This window comes from Acomys russatus, chromosome 30 (assembly GCF_903995435.1).
Source record: "Acomys russatus chromosome 30, mAcoRus1.1, whole genome shotgun sequence".
NCBI classification, from domain to species: Eukaryota; Metazoa; Chordata; class Mammalia; order Rodentia; family Muridae; genus Acomys; species Acomys russatus.
The window spans coordinates 39171409-39183405 of NC_067166.1; the positions used below are offsets into that span (position 1 = coordinate 39171409).

General features: G+C 42.2%; 1 protein-coding gene across 1 annotated transcript in view; it reads left to right on the forward strand.

The window, feature by feature from the left end:
- Fam81b (family with sequence similarity 81 member B) overlaps positions 1-11393 on the forward strand; it is a 102464-nt gene extending 91071 nt beyond the window's left edge. Inside the window, exons 9-10 of the mRNA XM_051172501.1 lie at positions 8529-8724; positions 11196-11393. Coding sequence (XP_051028458.1) covers positions 8529-8724; positions 11196-11329 — 330 coding nt within the window. The 3' untranslated portion in view covers positions 11330-11393. The remainder of the gene's footprint in view (positions 1-8528; positions 8725-11195) is intronic.
- The last annotated feature ends 604 nt before the right edge of the window (positions 11394-11997 follow it).

Consider the following 11997-nt stretch of genomic DNA (forward strand, 5'->3'; position numbering starts at 1 on the left):
GATCTCATTATAGATGGTTGTGAGCTACCATGTGGTTGCTGGGACCTGAACTCAGGGCCTCTGGAAGAGTAGTCAGTGCCCTTAACCTCTGAGCCATCTCACCAGCCCTCCCTTTGTGCCTTTTAATATTATTTCTTTGTCTGTATATTTAGTGTTTTGAGTATTATTTGGTTAGGGTTTTGTTTTTTGTTTTTGTTTTTTGTTTGTTTTGTTTTTTTTAGTCCACTCTATTTGGTGTTGTGTATACTTCTTGTATCTTTACAGGCATCTTTAGGTTAGGAAAATTTTCTTCTATGATTTTGTTGAAAATATTTTCTGGGGAAAAAATAAAAAAATAAAAATAAAATTAAAAAAAAAAAAAAGAAAATATTTTCTGGGACTTTGAGTTGGGATTCTTCTCCTTCCTGTTATTCATATCCTATTATTTATAGGTTTGGTTTTTTTCATAGTTTCCCAGATTTTTGACAGGTTATTTTTTACATTTAATATTTTCACTGATGGATGTATCCATTTCTTCTATCATTTCTTCAGTGCCCAAGATTCTTTGGTTTTATTCCTTGTAATCTGTTGGTGAAGCTTGCTCTGTGGTTCCAATTCAAATTCCTAATTTTTTTTCATTTCCAGGATTCTCTCAGTTTGTGTTTTCTTTATTGATTCTACTTCCAATTTTGGGTCTTGAGCAATTTTATTTCTTTCCTTCCACTGTTTGTGCTTTCTTGGGTTTCTTTAAGGGATTTATTCATTTCCCCCCAGATGTTTGCGTTTTCCTATATTTATTAAAGGGATTTATTCATTTCCTCCTTACGGACCTCTATCATCTTCATACAGTTGGAATAAACAGGGCCTGTTTTGGTTAGACAGTGGGGCTCTAGTGGAAACATATTGCCCTGACTGTTATTGGTTGTCTTTTTAAAGCTGGTATCTAGGCAGCTGGATTTAAGATGATTATAGGTCTAGTGGCTGGTTTCTGGATTTGTCTTTGTTGTATGGCTTTTTTGTTCCTTGATTTTCACTTCCTCTCTGGATTTTCGGAGATGTAAATGAAATGATGATGGCTGTTTTGCCTTTTTTCCTGGCCTGCTCCAGTGCTGTGTTCAAAAGGAGTGCCTGCTGATGTTGTGGGTGGGATTACTGGTATGAATTAGGAAGAAAGGTTGGGTGAGAAGTTGTTTGTGATCCACTGGGGACGCATCAGAAGGAAAAGGAGACTGCATTAGGTTTTCTATTATAGAGCAGGGGAGAGACTAGGAGGATTGGATCAAGGGGTGGAGATCTGCTATCAATCTATTTCCCTGACCAGTGCATCCCATCCCTTGAGTTAGCAGGGGCTGCCTGCTGGGGTTGCGGTCTGGGACAAAGCAACAAGTGGGGGAAGGAGGTTAGAAGGGAAAGATCTTTGGGATCCACAGAAGATGGGGACAGACGGTCAGGGCAGACTGCCATAAATGTTCTGCTGCAGAGCTGGGGATGAGCGTGGGGGACTGGATTTGGGGAAACAGGGAGAAAAGGAGACCGGTAGTCAGCCTACCTGGTTTCCTAGCAGGAGGGGCCTATGAGTTAACAGGGTTGCCTGCTGGAGCTGGAGGCGCAGTGCCGGCGCGATACAGAGCAAGGAGTGGGCGGGGTTAGGAGGGGATGGTCTGTGGGATCTACAGGAGATGCGGGCAGAGGGGCAAGGAAGCTGCAGTTGATAGTCTGTTGCAGAGCTAGGAATGAGACTGGAGGATTGGATTTGAATGTGGAGGATGGTAAAGGTCTTTACTTGCCTTACCTGTCTGCCTGGCCTGCTCAGAAGATGTGTTCTCGGGGAATGCCAGCTGGCGTAGGAGACTGGGATAATGGAATGAGTTGGTGGACAGAAGGCTAGGGGGAGAAGATTTTTGTGATCTGCTCGGGGTGGAGTCGGAGAGGAAAGGAAGACAGACCACGGCTGGCTTTCTGCTACAGAGCTGGAGTGAAACTGGCGGATTGCATCTGGGGGAGCAGGAGAGAGTGGATCCATCTCAGTCCGTCCACTCATTTCCCCGGCAGATGTAGGCTTTGGGTCCAGACCAATTTCTTTGATGAACACATCAAGAATTCAGAAACACACAAAGAAGATTATATCCCAGAAAGGCAAGATTGGCTTAACACACGTAAGTCAATAAATGTAACACACCATATAAATAACCCCAAGGACAAAAACCACACAATTATTTCAATTGATGCTAAGAGGGAATTTGACAAAGTTTAACATGCCTCTGTGATAAAATTTCTGGATATGGGAGATATAGATAGAATGTACCTCAAAATAATAAAGGCTACAGACCTGCACCCAAGATTATGTTAAATAGAGAGAAATTGAGAACATTTTCTCTAAAATCAAAAATGATACAAAGCTATTCATCCACTCTCCTCTGTCTTATTTGATATGTAGCTCAAAGTCTTAGTCACAGCAATTAGATAAGGGAAATGCACCAAGGGACAACAACAGGAAGGCGAGGACTCAAGGTATCCCTCTCTACAGAGGACATGGTTCTTTACTTAAGAAATACTATTGAGTCTACTAGAAAATTCTTGGACCCTATAATAAACCTTTGCAGTAATGCTGTTGCAAGATACAGAATCAGTATGTATTTTAAAAACAACAACAAACTACCTTCCATCTATACTAATTAGCTATTCTCAAAAAAAAAAAAAAAGTTAGGAAAATATTCTATTAAAAATAGCTTCCCCACAAATCACCAGACTCTGGAAGAGCTTCCATTACCCATAGATCAGTGCCTCATTCATCCATCATCAGAGAAGCTTCCTCCTACAGTAAGATGGGAACGAACACAGAGACCCACAACTGGGCAATGCACAGAGAGTGGAGACCTTGGAACACTCAGTCCTTAATGGAATGTCTTCCTCAAACCCCTCACCTCAGGGGTCAGGAAATTATGTGGAAAAGGAGGTAGAAATATTGTAAGAGCCAGAGGGGATGGAAGACACCAAGGTTACCGTATCTTCCACACACAACAGGAACAACACACACAGGAACTCAGATGCTATGGCATTGTGCCCAGGGCCTGCACAGGTTCAATTCAGACAGGATCCCAGCACTGGGAGGGGAAGTGGACACAAGCCACGGTCCTTAACCAAGAAAATATGTCCAATTGACAAGCACTTGCAAAGGAAAAATGGGGAAAACTTACTGAGTGTATTAAGCACATGTAAGCGCAGGCCCCATGCCCAGCAGAAGGCCAATAAAAAACAAATGTTGCTATTTTAGAACTTTTGACTCATATTGCTTTGTTTGGACATTTTGTTTTGATGGCCTTTTGCTGGTATAATACGGTTTCCAGTTTTGTTTTTTTATGGAATGTGTGTGTGTGTTTCTTATGGGAGGGTTTATGGTTTGTTTGTTTGTTTGTTTGTTTGTTTTGGTACCTGTTTTCTAGAGAGGAGGAGAAAGGGCATGGATTTTGGTGGGTGGAGAGAATTTTTTCTCTCTTTCTTTTTCATTCTTTGTTAGAGGCAAGGTTTCTCCGTGTAGCCTTGGCTGTCCAGGACTTCCTTTGTATACCAGGCTTTCCTTGAACTCACAAAGTTCCACCTGCCTCTGCCTTCCTGAGTGCTGGGATTATGGGCATGTGGCACCATGCACAGCTGCATGGAATTTTTTTCATTAAAAATATTCCCCCCAAAATTAAGTACTTTGGGAAATATCTAACTAAGGAACTGAAAGACTTTGACAAGAAAAAATTTAATATATTGAAAATATAAACCACAGAAGATACTAAATGATGGAAAACAATTTCATGCACCTGGGCAGGTATAGTTAATATTGTGCACATGTCTATATTACCAAAACCAGTGTTAAACAGATTTAAATTGAAAATTTATCAAAACTCCAATGTCACATTTCACAGGTATAGGGGAAACAATACAAGAATTCATACAGAACCACAAAACGCAAACAGCCAAAGCAATCCTAAGGAACAGAAATAATGGTTGAAATATTACAATACCCAACCTCAAATGTAACACATGGAGTTAAAATAATAAAGACAGCTTGGTGCTGGCATAAAAAAATAGACAGACCACGGCAATAGAACAGAGAGCCGAGATATAAAATGGCAAAGCTATGCCCACTTGTTTTTTGACAAAGGAGGATGGTGATTTGAATGAGAATGTCCCAAGAGCCCAATTGTTTGAGATGCTTGGTCTCTAGTTAATGGAATTGTTTGGGAAGGATTAGAAGGTGTGGTCTAGTCGGAGAAAGTGTGTTACTAGGCATGGGCTTTGAGGTTTCAAAAGCCCACATCAGGCCCAAGGTATGTATCTCTCTCTCTCTCTCTCTCTCTCTCTCTCTCTCCTCGCTCTCTCTCTCTCTCTCTCTCTCTCTCTCTCTCTCCTCTCTCTCTCTCTCTCTCTCTCTCTCTCTCTCTCTCTCTCTCTCTCCTCTCTCTCTCTGACTATGGATAATGATATGTGTCTCAGCTATTGCTCCCGTGCCAAGTATGCCACCATGCCACCTGGCAGATCAGGACGGCCTAACCCTCTGAAACTGTACAAAACCCCCAGTTAAATGTTTTCTTTCAAAGAGTTGCTTTGCAGATATAGGACAGTGAAGACATGGGGCAAGTAAGCAAATGTTACATGAGGTAGAAGGTCCGCTTCCTCAGGGTTGTTATAAAGAGCGGCTTCTATTAGTCACTAGTTATCAGGCATGTCTGAATGACTGGGAGCAGGAGCAACTAAAGAAGCATTCCATGGAGAGGAAGCTGCTGGCCAAACAGTGTTGTCCACATAGCACTTGTCTGCCATTGCATGGGTGCCTGGGGATCATGACTCTGTTACGAACAGGAACAGAAGCTGAGTTCATGTTCTTCCAGGGGTCAAAAACGAATGTGAGGAAATTTTGATGCGATGAAGATCAGAGTTGAATTAAGTGACTTTCCCCATTCCTTGTCTTTGTGGTACAGGCCAGGGCTGCTCACCTGGGGCGTTACTGCATGATCTTGGCTGTGTCCCGCTGGAGGGTGATGAGCAGGGTTCATAGTCTTTGCACGCTAAGTGCCAATAGTACCTCCCTGTGCTGATCGCAAAAATTGTCTTTGTACATTACTTAATGCCTCTGCAGTTGACGGCCACTGGTCTAGTCAGAAATTGTTTTATAGCACCTGTTTTGAGGTTGTTGTTTTTTTTTCTCTCCCTTTCTTTCCACCTCTTCTCTCCTGTTTTGAGATGGAATCTCACAACATAGCTCTGCCCAGTCTACACTTTAATAAGTAGACCAGGCTTGCCTTGAACTTGTGGACAATCCTCCTGCCTCTGCTGCCAAGTGCTAGAATTATGGTTGTGTGCTAATGCACTTGGCTGGCAGTTCTATTTTTTAAATTATGAGTCCAAATACTTTTTATGGCTGCCATATATATATGTGTGTGTGTGTGTGTGTGTGTGTGTGTGTGGTGTGTGTGTGTGTGATATGTCCCCCACATCTTAAGTGATTTCTGAGGATTAATGCCACAAACTAATTTGTACCTAATTTTGTCAGAAAAATAACACAGCAATTATTGCTTTGTCAATACTATACACTGTGAATTACTATATTATCAGTGACAAACAACATGTGCTATTTATTTGTGTATCAGTCTAATGTTTTGACCTATTCCAAAAGGGAATTTTAAGTTGCCATCTTAGGAACTACTTACATGCCTCCAGGTTTCCCCTCTCTCTCCTTTTCATCTCTGCCTTATCAAGTATGATTCCTCCTTGCTCCACTCAGCCACTCTGCAGTGACTTTTTACATGAATTCCACCTGCTTCCGACATTTTAACCTCTGAAGCAACATTCACTCCCATTTGCTAAGGTTTTCTGTTCTTTGATATTTAACACTGTTATAGCTTATCAGGTCAGCAGCCCCTTTCTGCACATCTGCTACTTCAGGGTTGGTTGTTTGGGTTCTGTGTTCTGTCACATGAGTAACCTGGCACACGTCCACCCACACGGGTCCACTGGCGGCAGAGAGCACACTTCTGATGCTTCCCCCCAGGGCACACTACCCAAGCCCCACCTTAGACACTGCCGCTGAGGTTCCCTCCTCCGCTTGACAGCGCTGGTCCTCTTTGCTCTCTTCCTTGCCTCATAGAGGAGCTTGTAAAACAAGTGTAGCAAACTTGGGCAGCTGAATCTGACCAATGGTGATGCATTTTATACTTTATTTTATTTTATTCCTTTGAATAGTTTGTAAAAAAAAAAAAAAATTATACTGTATGACCTGTAAATATTTTGTGAAATTTGACTCTGGGTATACAAAAACACAATTAGATTCAGAGCTTAGCTATGATGTGTGTGTGTGTGTGTGTGTGTGTGTTTTGTTCAGGCTATAGGGATTGAAATACAGTCTGGCTCTTTACAAAAAAAACTTGTCAACCTCCACTGCAAAGTGAGCCTCAAGCCTTGAGGAACTTTCTACATGGATAACAAATGCATTTCTGTATGAGAACATTACCAGAAAGCTTACAATATATATGACAGCATGTATGATTGTATTCTTGGGTTCGCAGAGGACAGCTGACTGGGCCTTCACCTCACAAAATACCCCATAAGCGCCTGTCCAGGCACGCAAGGCATTCCCTCATGGCATCTTTTTAAAGCTAATTTTTAAAATGATTTTTCCTTAGACTTAACTCACTTTCTACAAATGTGTATGAAGAAATTGAAAACAATCAAAAATGGACAGAAAACCAGTTTATCAAGTACAGAAAAGACCACCTGGGCCACATAAATGAATGTCTGAAGGTTGTGCAGGAAAAGCTGGTAAGAGGTTACACCATTTCGTGAGGGTCACATGGTGGCATAGTCCCTGACCTCAGGGTGTGTAAAAGGCCAGGACAGGTCTGAGTGGCTGCCCCCAGCCTCAATAGCAGTCCCTGCTGTACAGGAACTCACTTGTATTTTAGCACCAGTGTGGGGGTACATTGCCTGCCCTTCATCCAGGAAGCTCCTCTCCAGACATGGAGAGTATGTGCTCCCTGTACCAAAATAATTTGAAGAAATTTTCTTTTAAAGAACAAAAATAAAAAATACCCCCCCAAAAATTATCAGGCCAAAACTACAAATCAATTTTCTGGGGGCCTCCATTAGGAATCTGTGGCTCTAGACAAGTTTCCTATATGATACTTGGCCTCATGATAGTTTGAAAACTTCTGAACAGACAAAAAATTTACCCTATGTGAGGATTGATTAGTAGATACGAAGTTTTGTTTGTTTTTGTTTTTGAGACAAGATCTTTCTATGTTACTCTGCTTAGCATGAAACTCACTAGGCTGCCTGGGAGTTCACAGAGATCCACCTGTCTCTACCTCCTGAGTGCTGAGATCAAAGGTGTGAGCCACCACGCCTGGCATAGATACCAAGTTTTAAGAACACTTTTCAAGATCAGACCATAAGAAGAATGTCTCAGTCTTTGGAAGAAGACTGACATGAGAAATATGCCTGTGCCTGGGCTTCTTTTTCCACTGAAGCAGGCACCCACGTCCACGGAGATGGGCAGCACGAGGCCATGATGGTGGCCTGTGGCAAATCAGATATTTTCAGAACTTCATTAATAGGACTTCCAGGAACACAGTGAACAATGTCTCTCGCCAAGACCTGAGTTTACACATAGCTGAGTGAGGTAGAGGCCAAGGGCTGGACAGAAGCAACAGCTTTATCACTGCTGTGATTTACCAAAGTCTGTATAAAAGCTAGTTCTTCAACTACAAAGGTACCCGAGTCTCTCTATCACTTATAGGCAGTAGTAAGTGATCCTGGGCCATCCTGTGAGGATGAGAGAGCAGGAAATAGACTCAAAGAAGCCATGGCGTTTATGTCCAGTCCCTCCCTGATTCTCTACAGAAAAGCTCATAGCTCTAAGGCTGTTGCTGTACCTCACTCACATGCAAAATCACCCTGTGAGCTTACTAATTCCTGAGCTCCATCATAGACCAATTGGGTCAGAACTTCTGGGGGTGGGCTATGACCTAAGAGATTGTAAACAAGAAAGAAAAAAAGGAAAGGAAGGAAGAATGAAGGAAAGATAGATAATGAGCAGCTGGAGTGGAGAGTCACCATTCTCACTCACTGGGGTCCACATGGAGATGTGAGGTCCTAGGAAAAAAGTTAGTTCTAACACTTAGGAGCACATGCAAGAAGCTTCAAAAAAGCTGTCATCTTCCTTAGTGATACTTCTTTATACATCAGACTGATATTCTAAGCCTTCCAGGCACTTCAGCAGTAGCATCCATTCTACAGAACTTGTGGATTCACAAGAGTTCAGAAATAGCAAAGCCAAACATAGGAATTAACTCTCACGCTTCAGAGCACAGTTCGAGGCATACAATGCTCATGTTTTCCATCAGGAAACTAGCCATTTTTTCTAAGCCGAAGTATAATCCACTCTGCTCTCTTTTCTGAAGAGTTTCCTCATGTGATCTCTCTCTCTCTCTCTCTCTCTCTCTCTCTCTCTCTCTCTCTCTCTCTCTCTCTCTCTCTCTCTCTCTCTCTCTCCCCCCCCCTAGGAAAAGTCTGAGAATAAAATGGAAGAAAAAATGCTGCAGCTTTCAAGCAAGTTGGAGAATTTTATTAACTCCCAGAAACAGGAAGCAGAACTAAACAAAGTGAAAGCCATAGAGAATAAACTGTCCAAGAAGATGAACCAAATGGAAAAGCGAATCTGGGGTGAATTAGAGAAAATGCAAAATGACTTCCAATCAGGTGAGCAGAGGACACCTGGCAGTCCTTTCCACTCCCAGGGTTCCGTTTTCAGCCACTCTTGTCATTGGTGACATCATCATTCATTTCATCTGGATTCCCTAAACACCATGTAGGATGCCAGCGTATTACCGAAAGGCTCATGAGTGAGTAGAGTTCTTCATTTCCACTTGGCCATCTCACATGCCTGCCATTGCTGTGACACGGTTTACTTTCTAAGATCTTTGGACCATAGAACTGTGAAATAAACTGGGTGCGGTGGTGCATGCCTTTAATGCCAGCACTCAGGAGGCAGAGGCAGGTGGATCTCTCTGAGTTCAAGGCCAGCCTGGTCAGAAAGAAGAGTCCAGGACAGCCAAGGTTATACAGAGAAACCTGGTCTTAAAAAACAAAAAAACAACAACAACAGCAACAGCCCTGTGAAATGGCAAGTTCTTGGGTTCACAAAGAAACTGACTTGTGCCTCTATTATGAACTTAGGAGACTAAGTCGATTGGCTTCATTGAACTGCAGATAATGATCCTAGACAGATGTCAGACTGGCAGCTTGACCTTTAAAATCGAGGAAAAGATGAATTAGCAGAGTCCTTGTAATGACTGCTTTTCTTAAGAGGCTAAAGGCACCAGTGTCAAGCTGAGCTGACTTCAAAGAGGATTGATTTGAAAGGCTCATCTCACTTGTCAAAGAGAAGGAGAAGGAACAGGGGCTGTGGAGCAGCCATCTGCCTCAAGTCACATATCTGAGGAACACAAGGTTCTTCTATTGGAGAAATCTCCAGGCTGTGTTGTGTCCCTCCAGGTCTTAGAAAAATATATGTGTAAATGCCACAGCATTTTGGCCCCAGAGAGACGCACTGGAGGTGCCTCGTCCCACACAGCACTCCTGGCATACAAGTAGAATGTGCTGACTAGAAATCTGAAGCTCCCAAGCCCCAGGTTAAAACAGTGAATTGTGTGTCCAAGAATCATATCCCAAACTCAACTGACACCTCTGAAAAGGGACCCTCTTCCTGACTCATTTTCAGGAGTTTATTTATACTCATTGTTGCTTAGGGTGAGTTGAAGAGAATTCTTCAATCTTCGTCTTTATTTTACTAGGTGGGAATTCTAGCAAAGGGAGACTACAAATGAGGAGTTTACTCCATTATGCTTTTAATAAAAAGATGTTGAGAAGCAGCTCTGTGCAAGACCTCGGATAGTAGGGTCTGAGCTTGTGGCCTGACAGGTCTGTGGCCGTGAGGGAGCACATGGGTAAGACAGACAGGATGCACCGGGAGGGAAGACGGCAGCAGGCAGGCACTCTTTATCTCCTTCAAGCTTATTACTTTTCAAGGGGGTAAGCTCCTGGTTGTACATCCTGGTCCTAGCCTCATCCCTCCTCACATCCCAGTCCCACTCTCCCTCCCTCTCCCCACCTCCTGCTCACCTATTTCTCAGAAGAAGGGAAACCCCCTTTTCATCCACCCCAGCTCATCAAGTTGCTTCATGACTGAGCTTGTCCTCTTCTCCTGTGGCCTGGCAAGACAGTCCTGTTGGGGAAGTTATCAAAAGCTCACAAGAGTCCATCTCAGAGACAGTCCCTGCTTACTTCCTAGAGAACCCATATGAAACCTGAGCTGCCTGCATGGCTACATCCGTAGAGGGAGCCTAAGGGCTTCAATCTCAGCAAGCCCCCCAGGGCCCTAGTTAGTTGGCTCTGTTGGTCTTCTTGTGAAACTCAGGTCACCTGCAGGCCCTTTTCCCCTTCTCCCCACTTTCCCACAAGGCTCCCTGTGCATTGCCCAATGTTTGTCTGTGAGTCTCAGCATCTGTTTTGAACTGCTGCTGGATGGGGTCTGTCAGAGGACAACTCTGCTGGGCTCCTGTCTGCAAGCATAGCAGAGTATCATTAATAATATCAGTGGGTGGCTCTTTCCCGTGGGTTAGCTCTTGGACTAGGCCAGAGCCTCCTGGGAGGATATGAGGGGGACGCTAGCAGAGACTTCTGGTAGCAAGGCCTGTCATACTAAAGAAGACACCCTCTAACTAGACAAGTCTAGTAGAGTAAGGAGGACACCAACCCATGCATAAAAATTTCGACTCAAAATTTACCCTGCCTTCGAGATGTGCATGGATAAAGATAGAGCAGATAGAGCAGAAATTGAGGGAAAGTCTAACAAGAATTTTTTTAACTCATAATTTTCTTTATCAACACCTACAGAGAAAAAAAATATTTTAAAGATCTCTTGAGAGAATTATGTTCATTAGCCAGTATGTTTATAGAGGGGAAAGAGAACAGTGTTCACACAAAAGCCAGATTCCAATTAAGCCACTAGGAGCTAATTCATCTGCATACTTTTAGATATGTCTTAATGGAACTTAATGTGCTTTGAATTAAATGAGCAACTATGGAAGGACTTCTGAAGAGAAAATTTGGGAGTTAGGAGGAGATCCAATGCATTGTTTTAGTGTATGTGTTTTCTTTTCCTCTTCTAGGATTTAAATCAATTCATGACTCCCTCAGTTCTCTCCAACAAATACAAAAAACAAAAATGGATTTAGAGAAATATAAAGTACAGAAAGACCTAAAAAAATTACAGCGCAAAATAGTGGAACTCCAAGAAGTATAACTTTGAAGTCACTTTCTTTTGCACCAGCTGGAGTAATGGGTTGTTGGAAGATACTGTAAAGAATGCTGACTACTTCTGGTCTCCTATCATGTCCAAAAAAATCAATGTACCAGGAAAAAAAAAAAAAAACCACAATAAATCCAAAAAGCTTCATGATACCTGTAATTTATTAATGAAAAATTAAGAAATTTCTTTATGTGCATTTTGTTATATGTTTAATTTGCCCACAAACAAGGAAAGAGCAATCTATATTGTATACCCAGATGAATAAAGTACATCAAGGTGTATGGCAGACCAGTGATCAACTGGAGCCTACTGACTCTGTCTGAAAATAACAGCCACGTTGTTGTTTTTCATTATTAACATGAATGTTGTTCATTATCACAAAAACATATCTCCTTTTCAAAAACACCTTGTTTTTAGCATTAGCATTTGAGATCTAAATAACAGATTCATGATGAAAATATTTCATAAACTCTAAGGGAAACATCTGTTGGACATATATATTAAAGGGCTAATTTATAACTTCTGACCTGGAAAATTCTCTTTTCTAACAATACCTATGTCTATAGCAAGTCTACCTTATACATACTTAAAATGTATTGTCACTGTACTCAATATGTGTCAGAATTGTACATACCAAGCCCTCAGAAATAAAATGATGTACT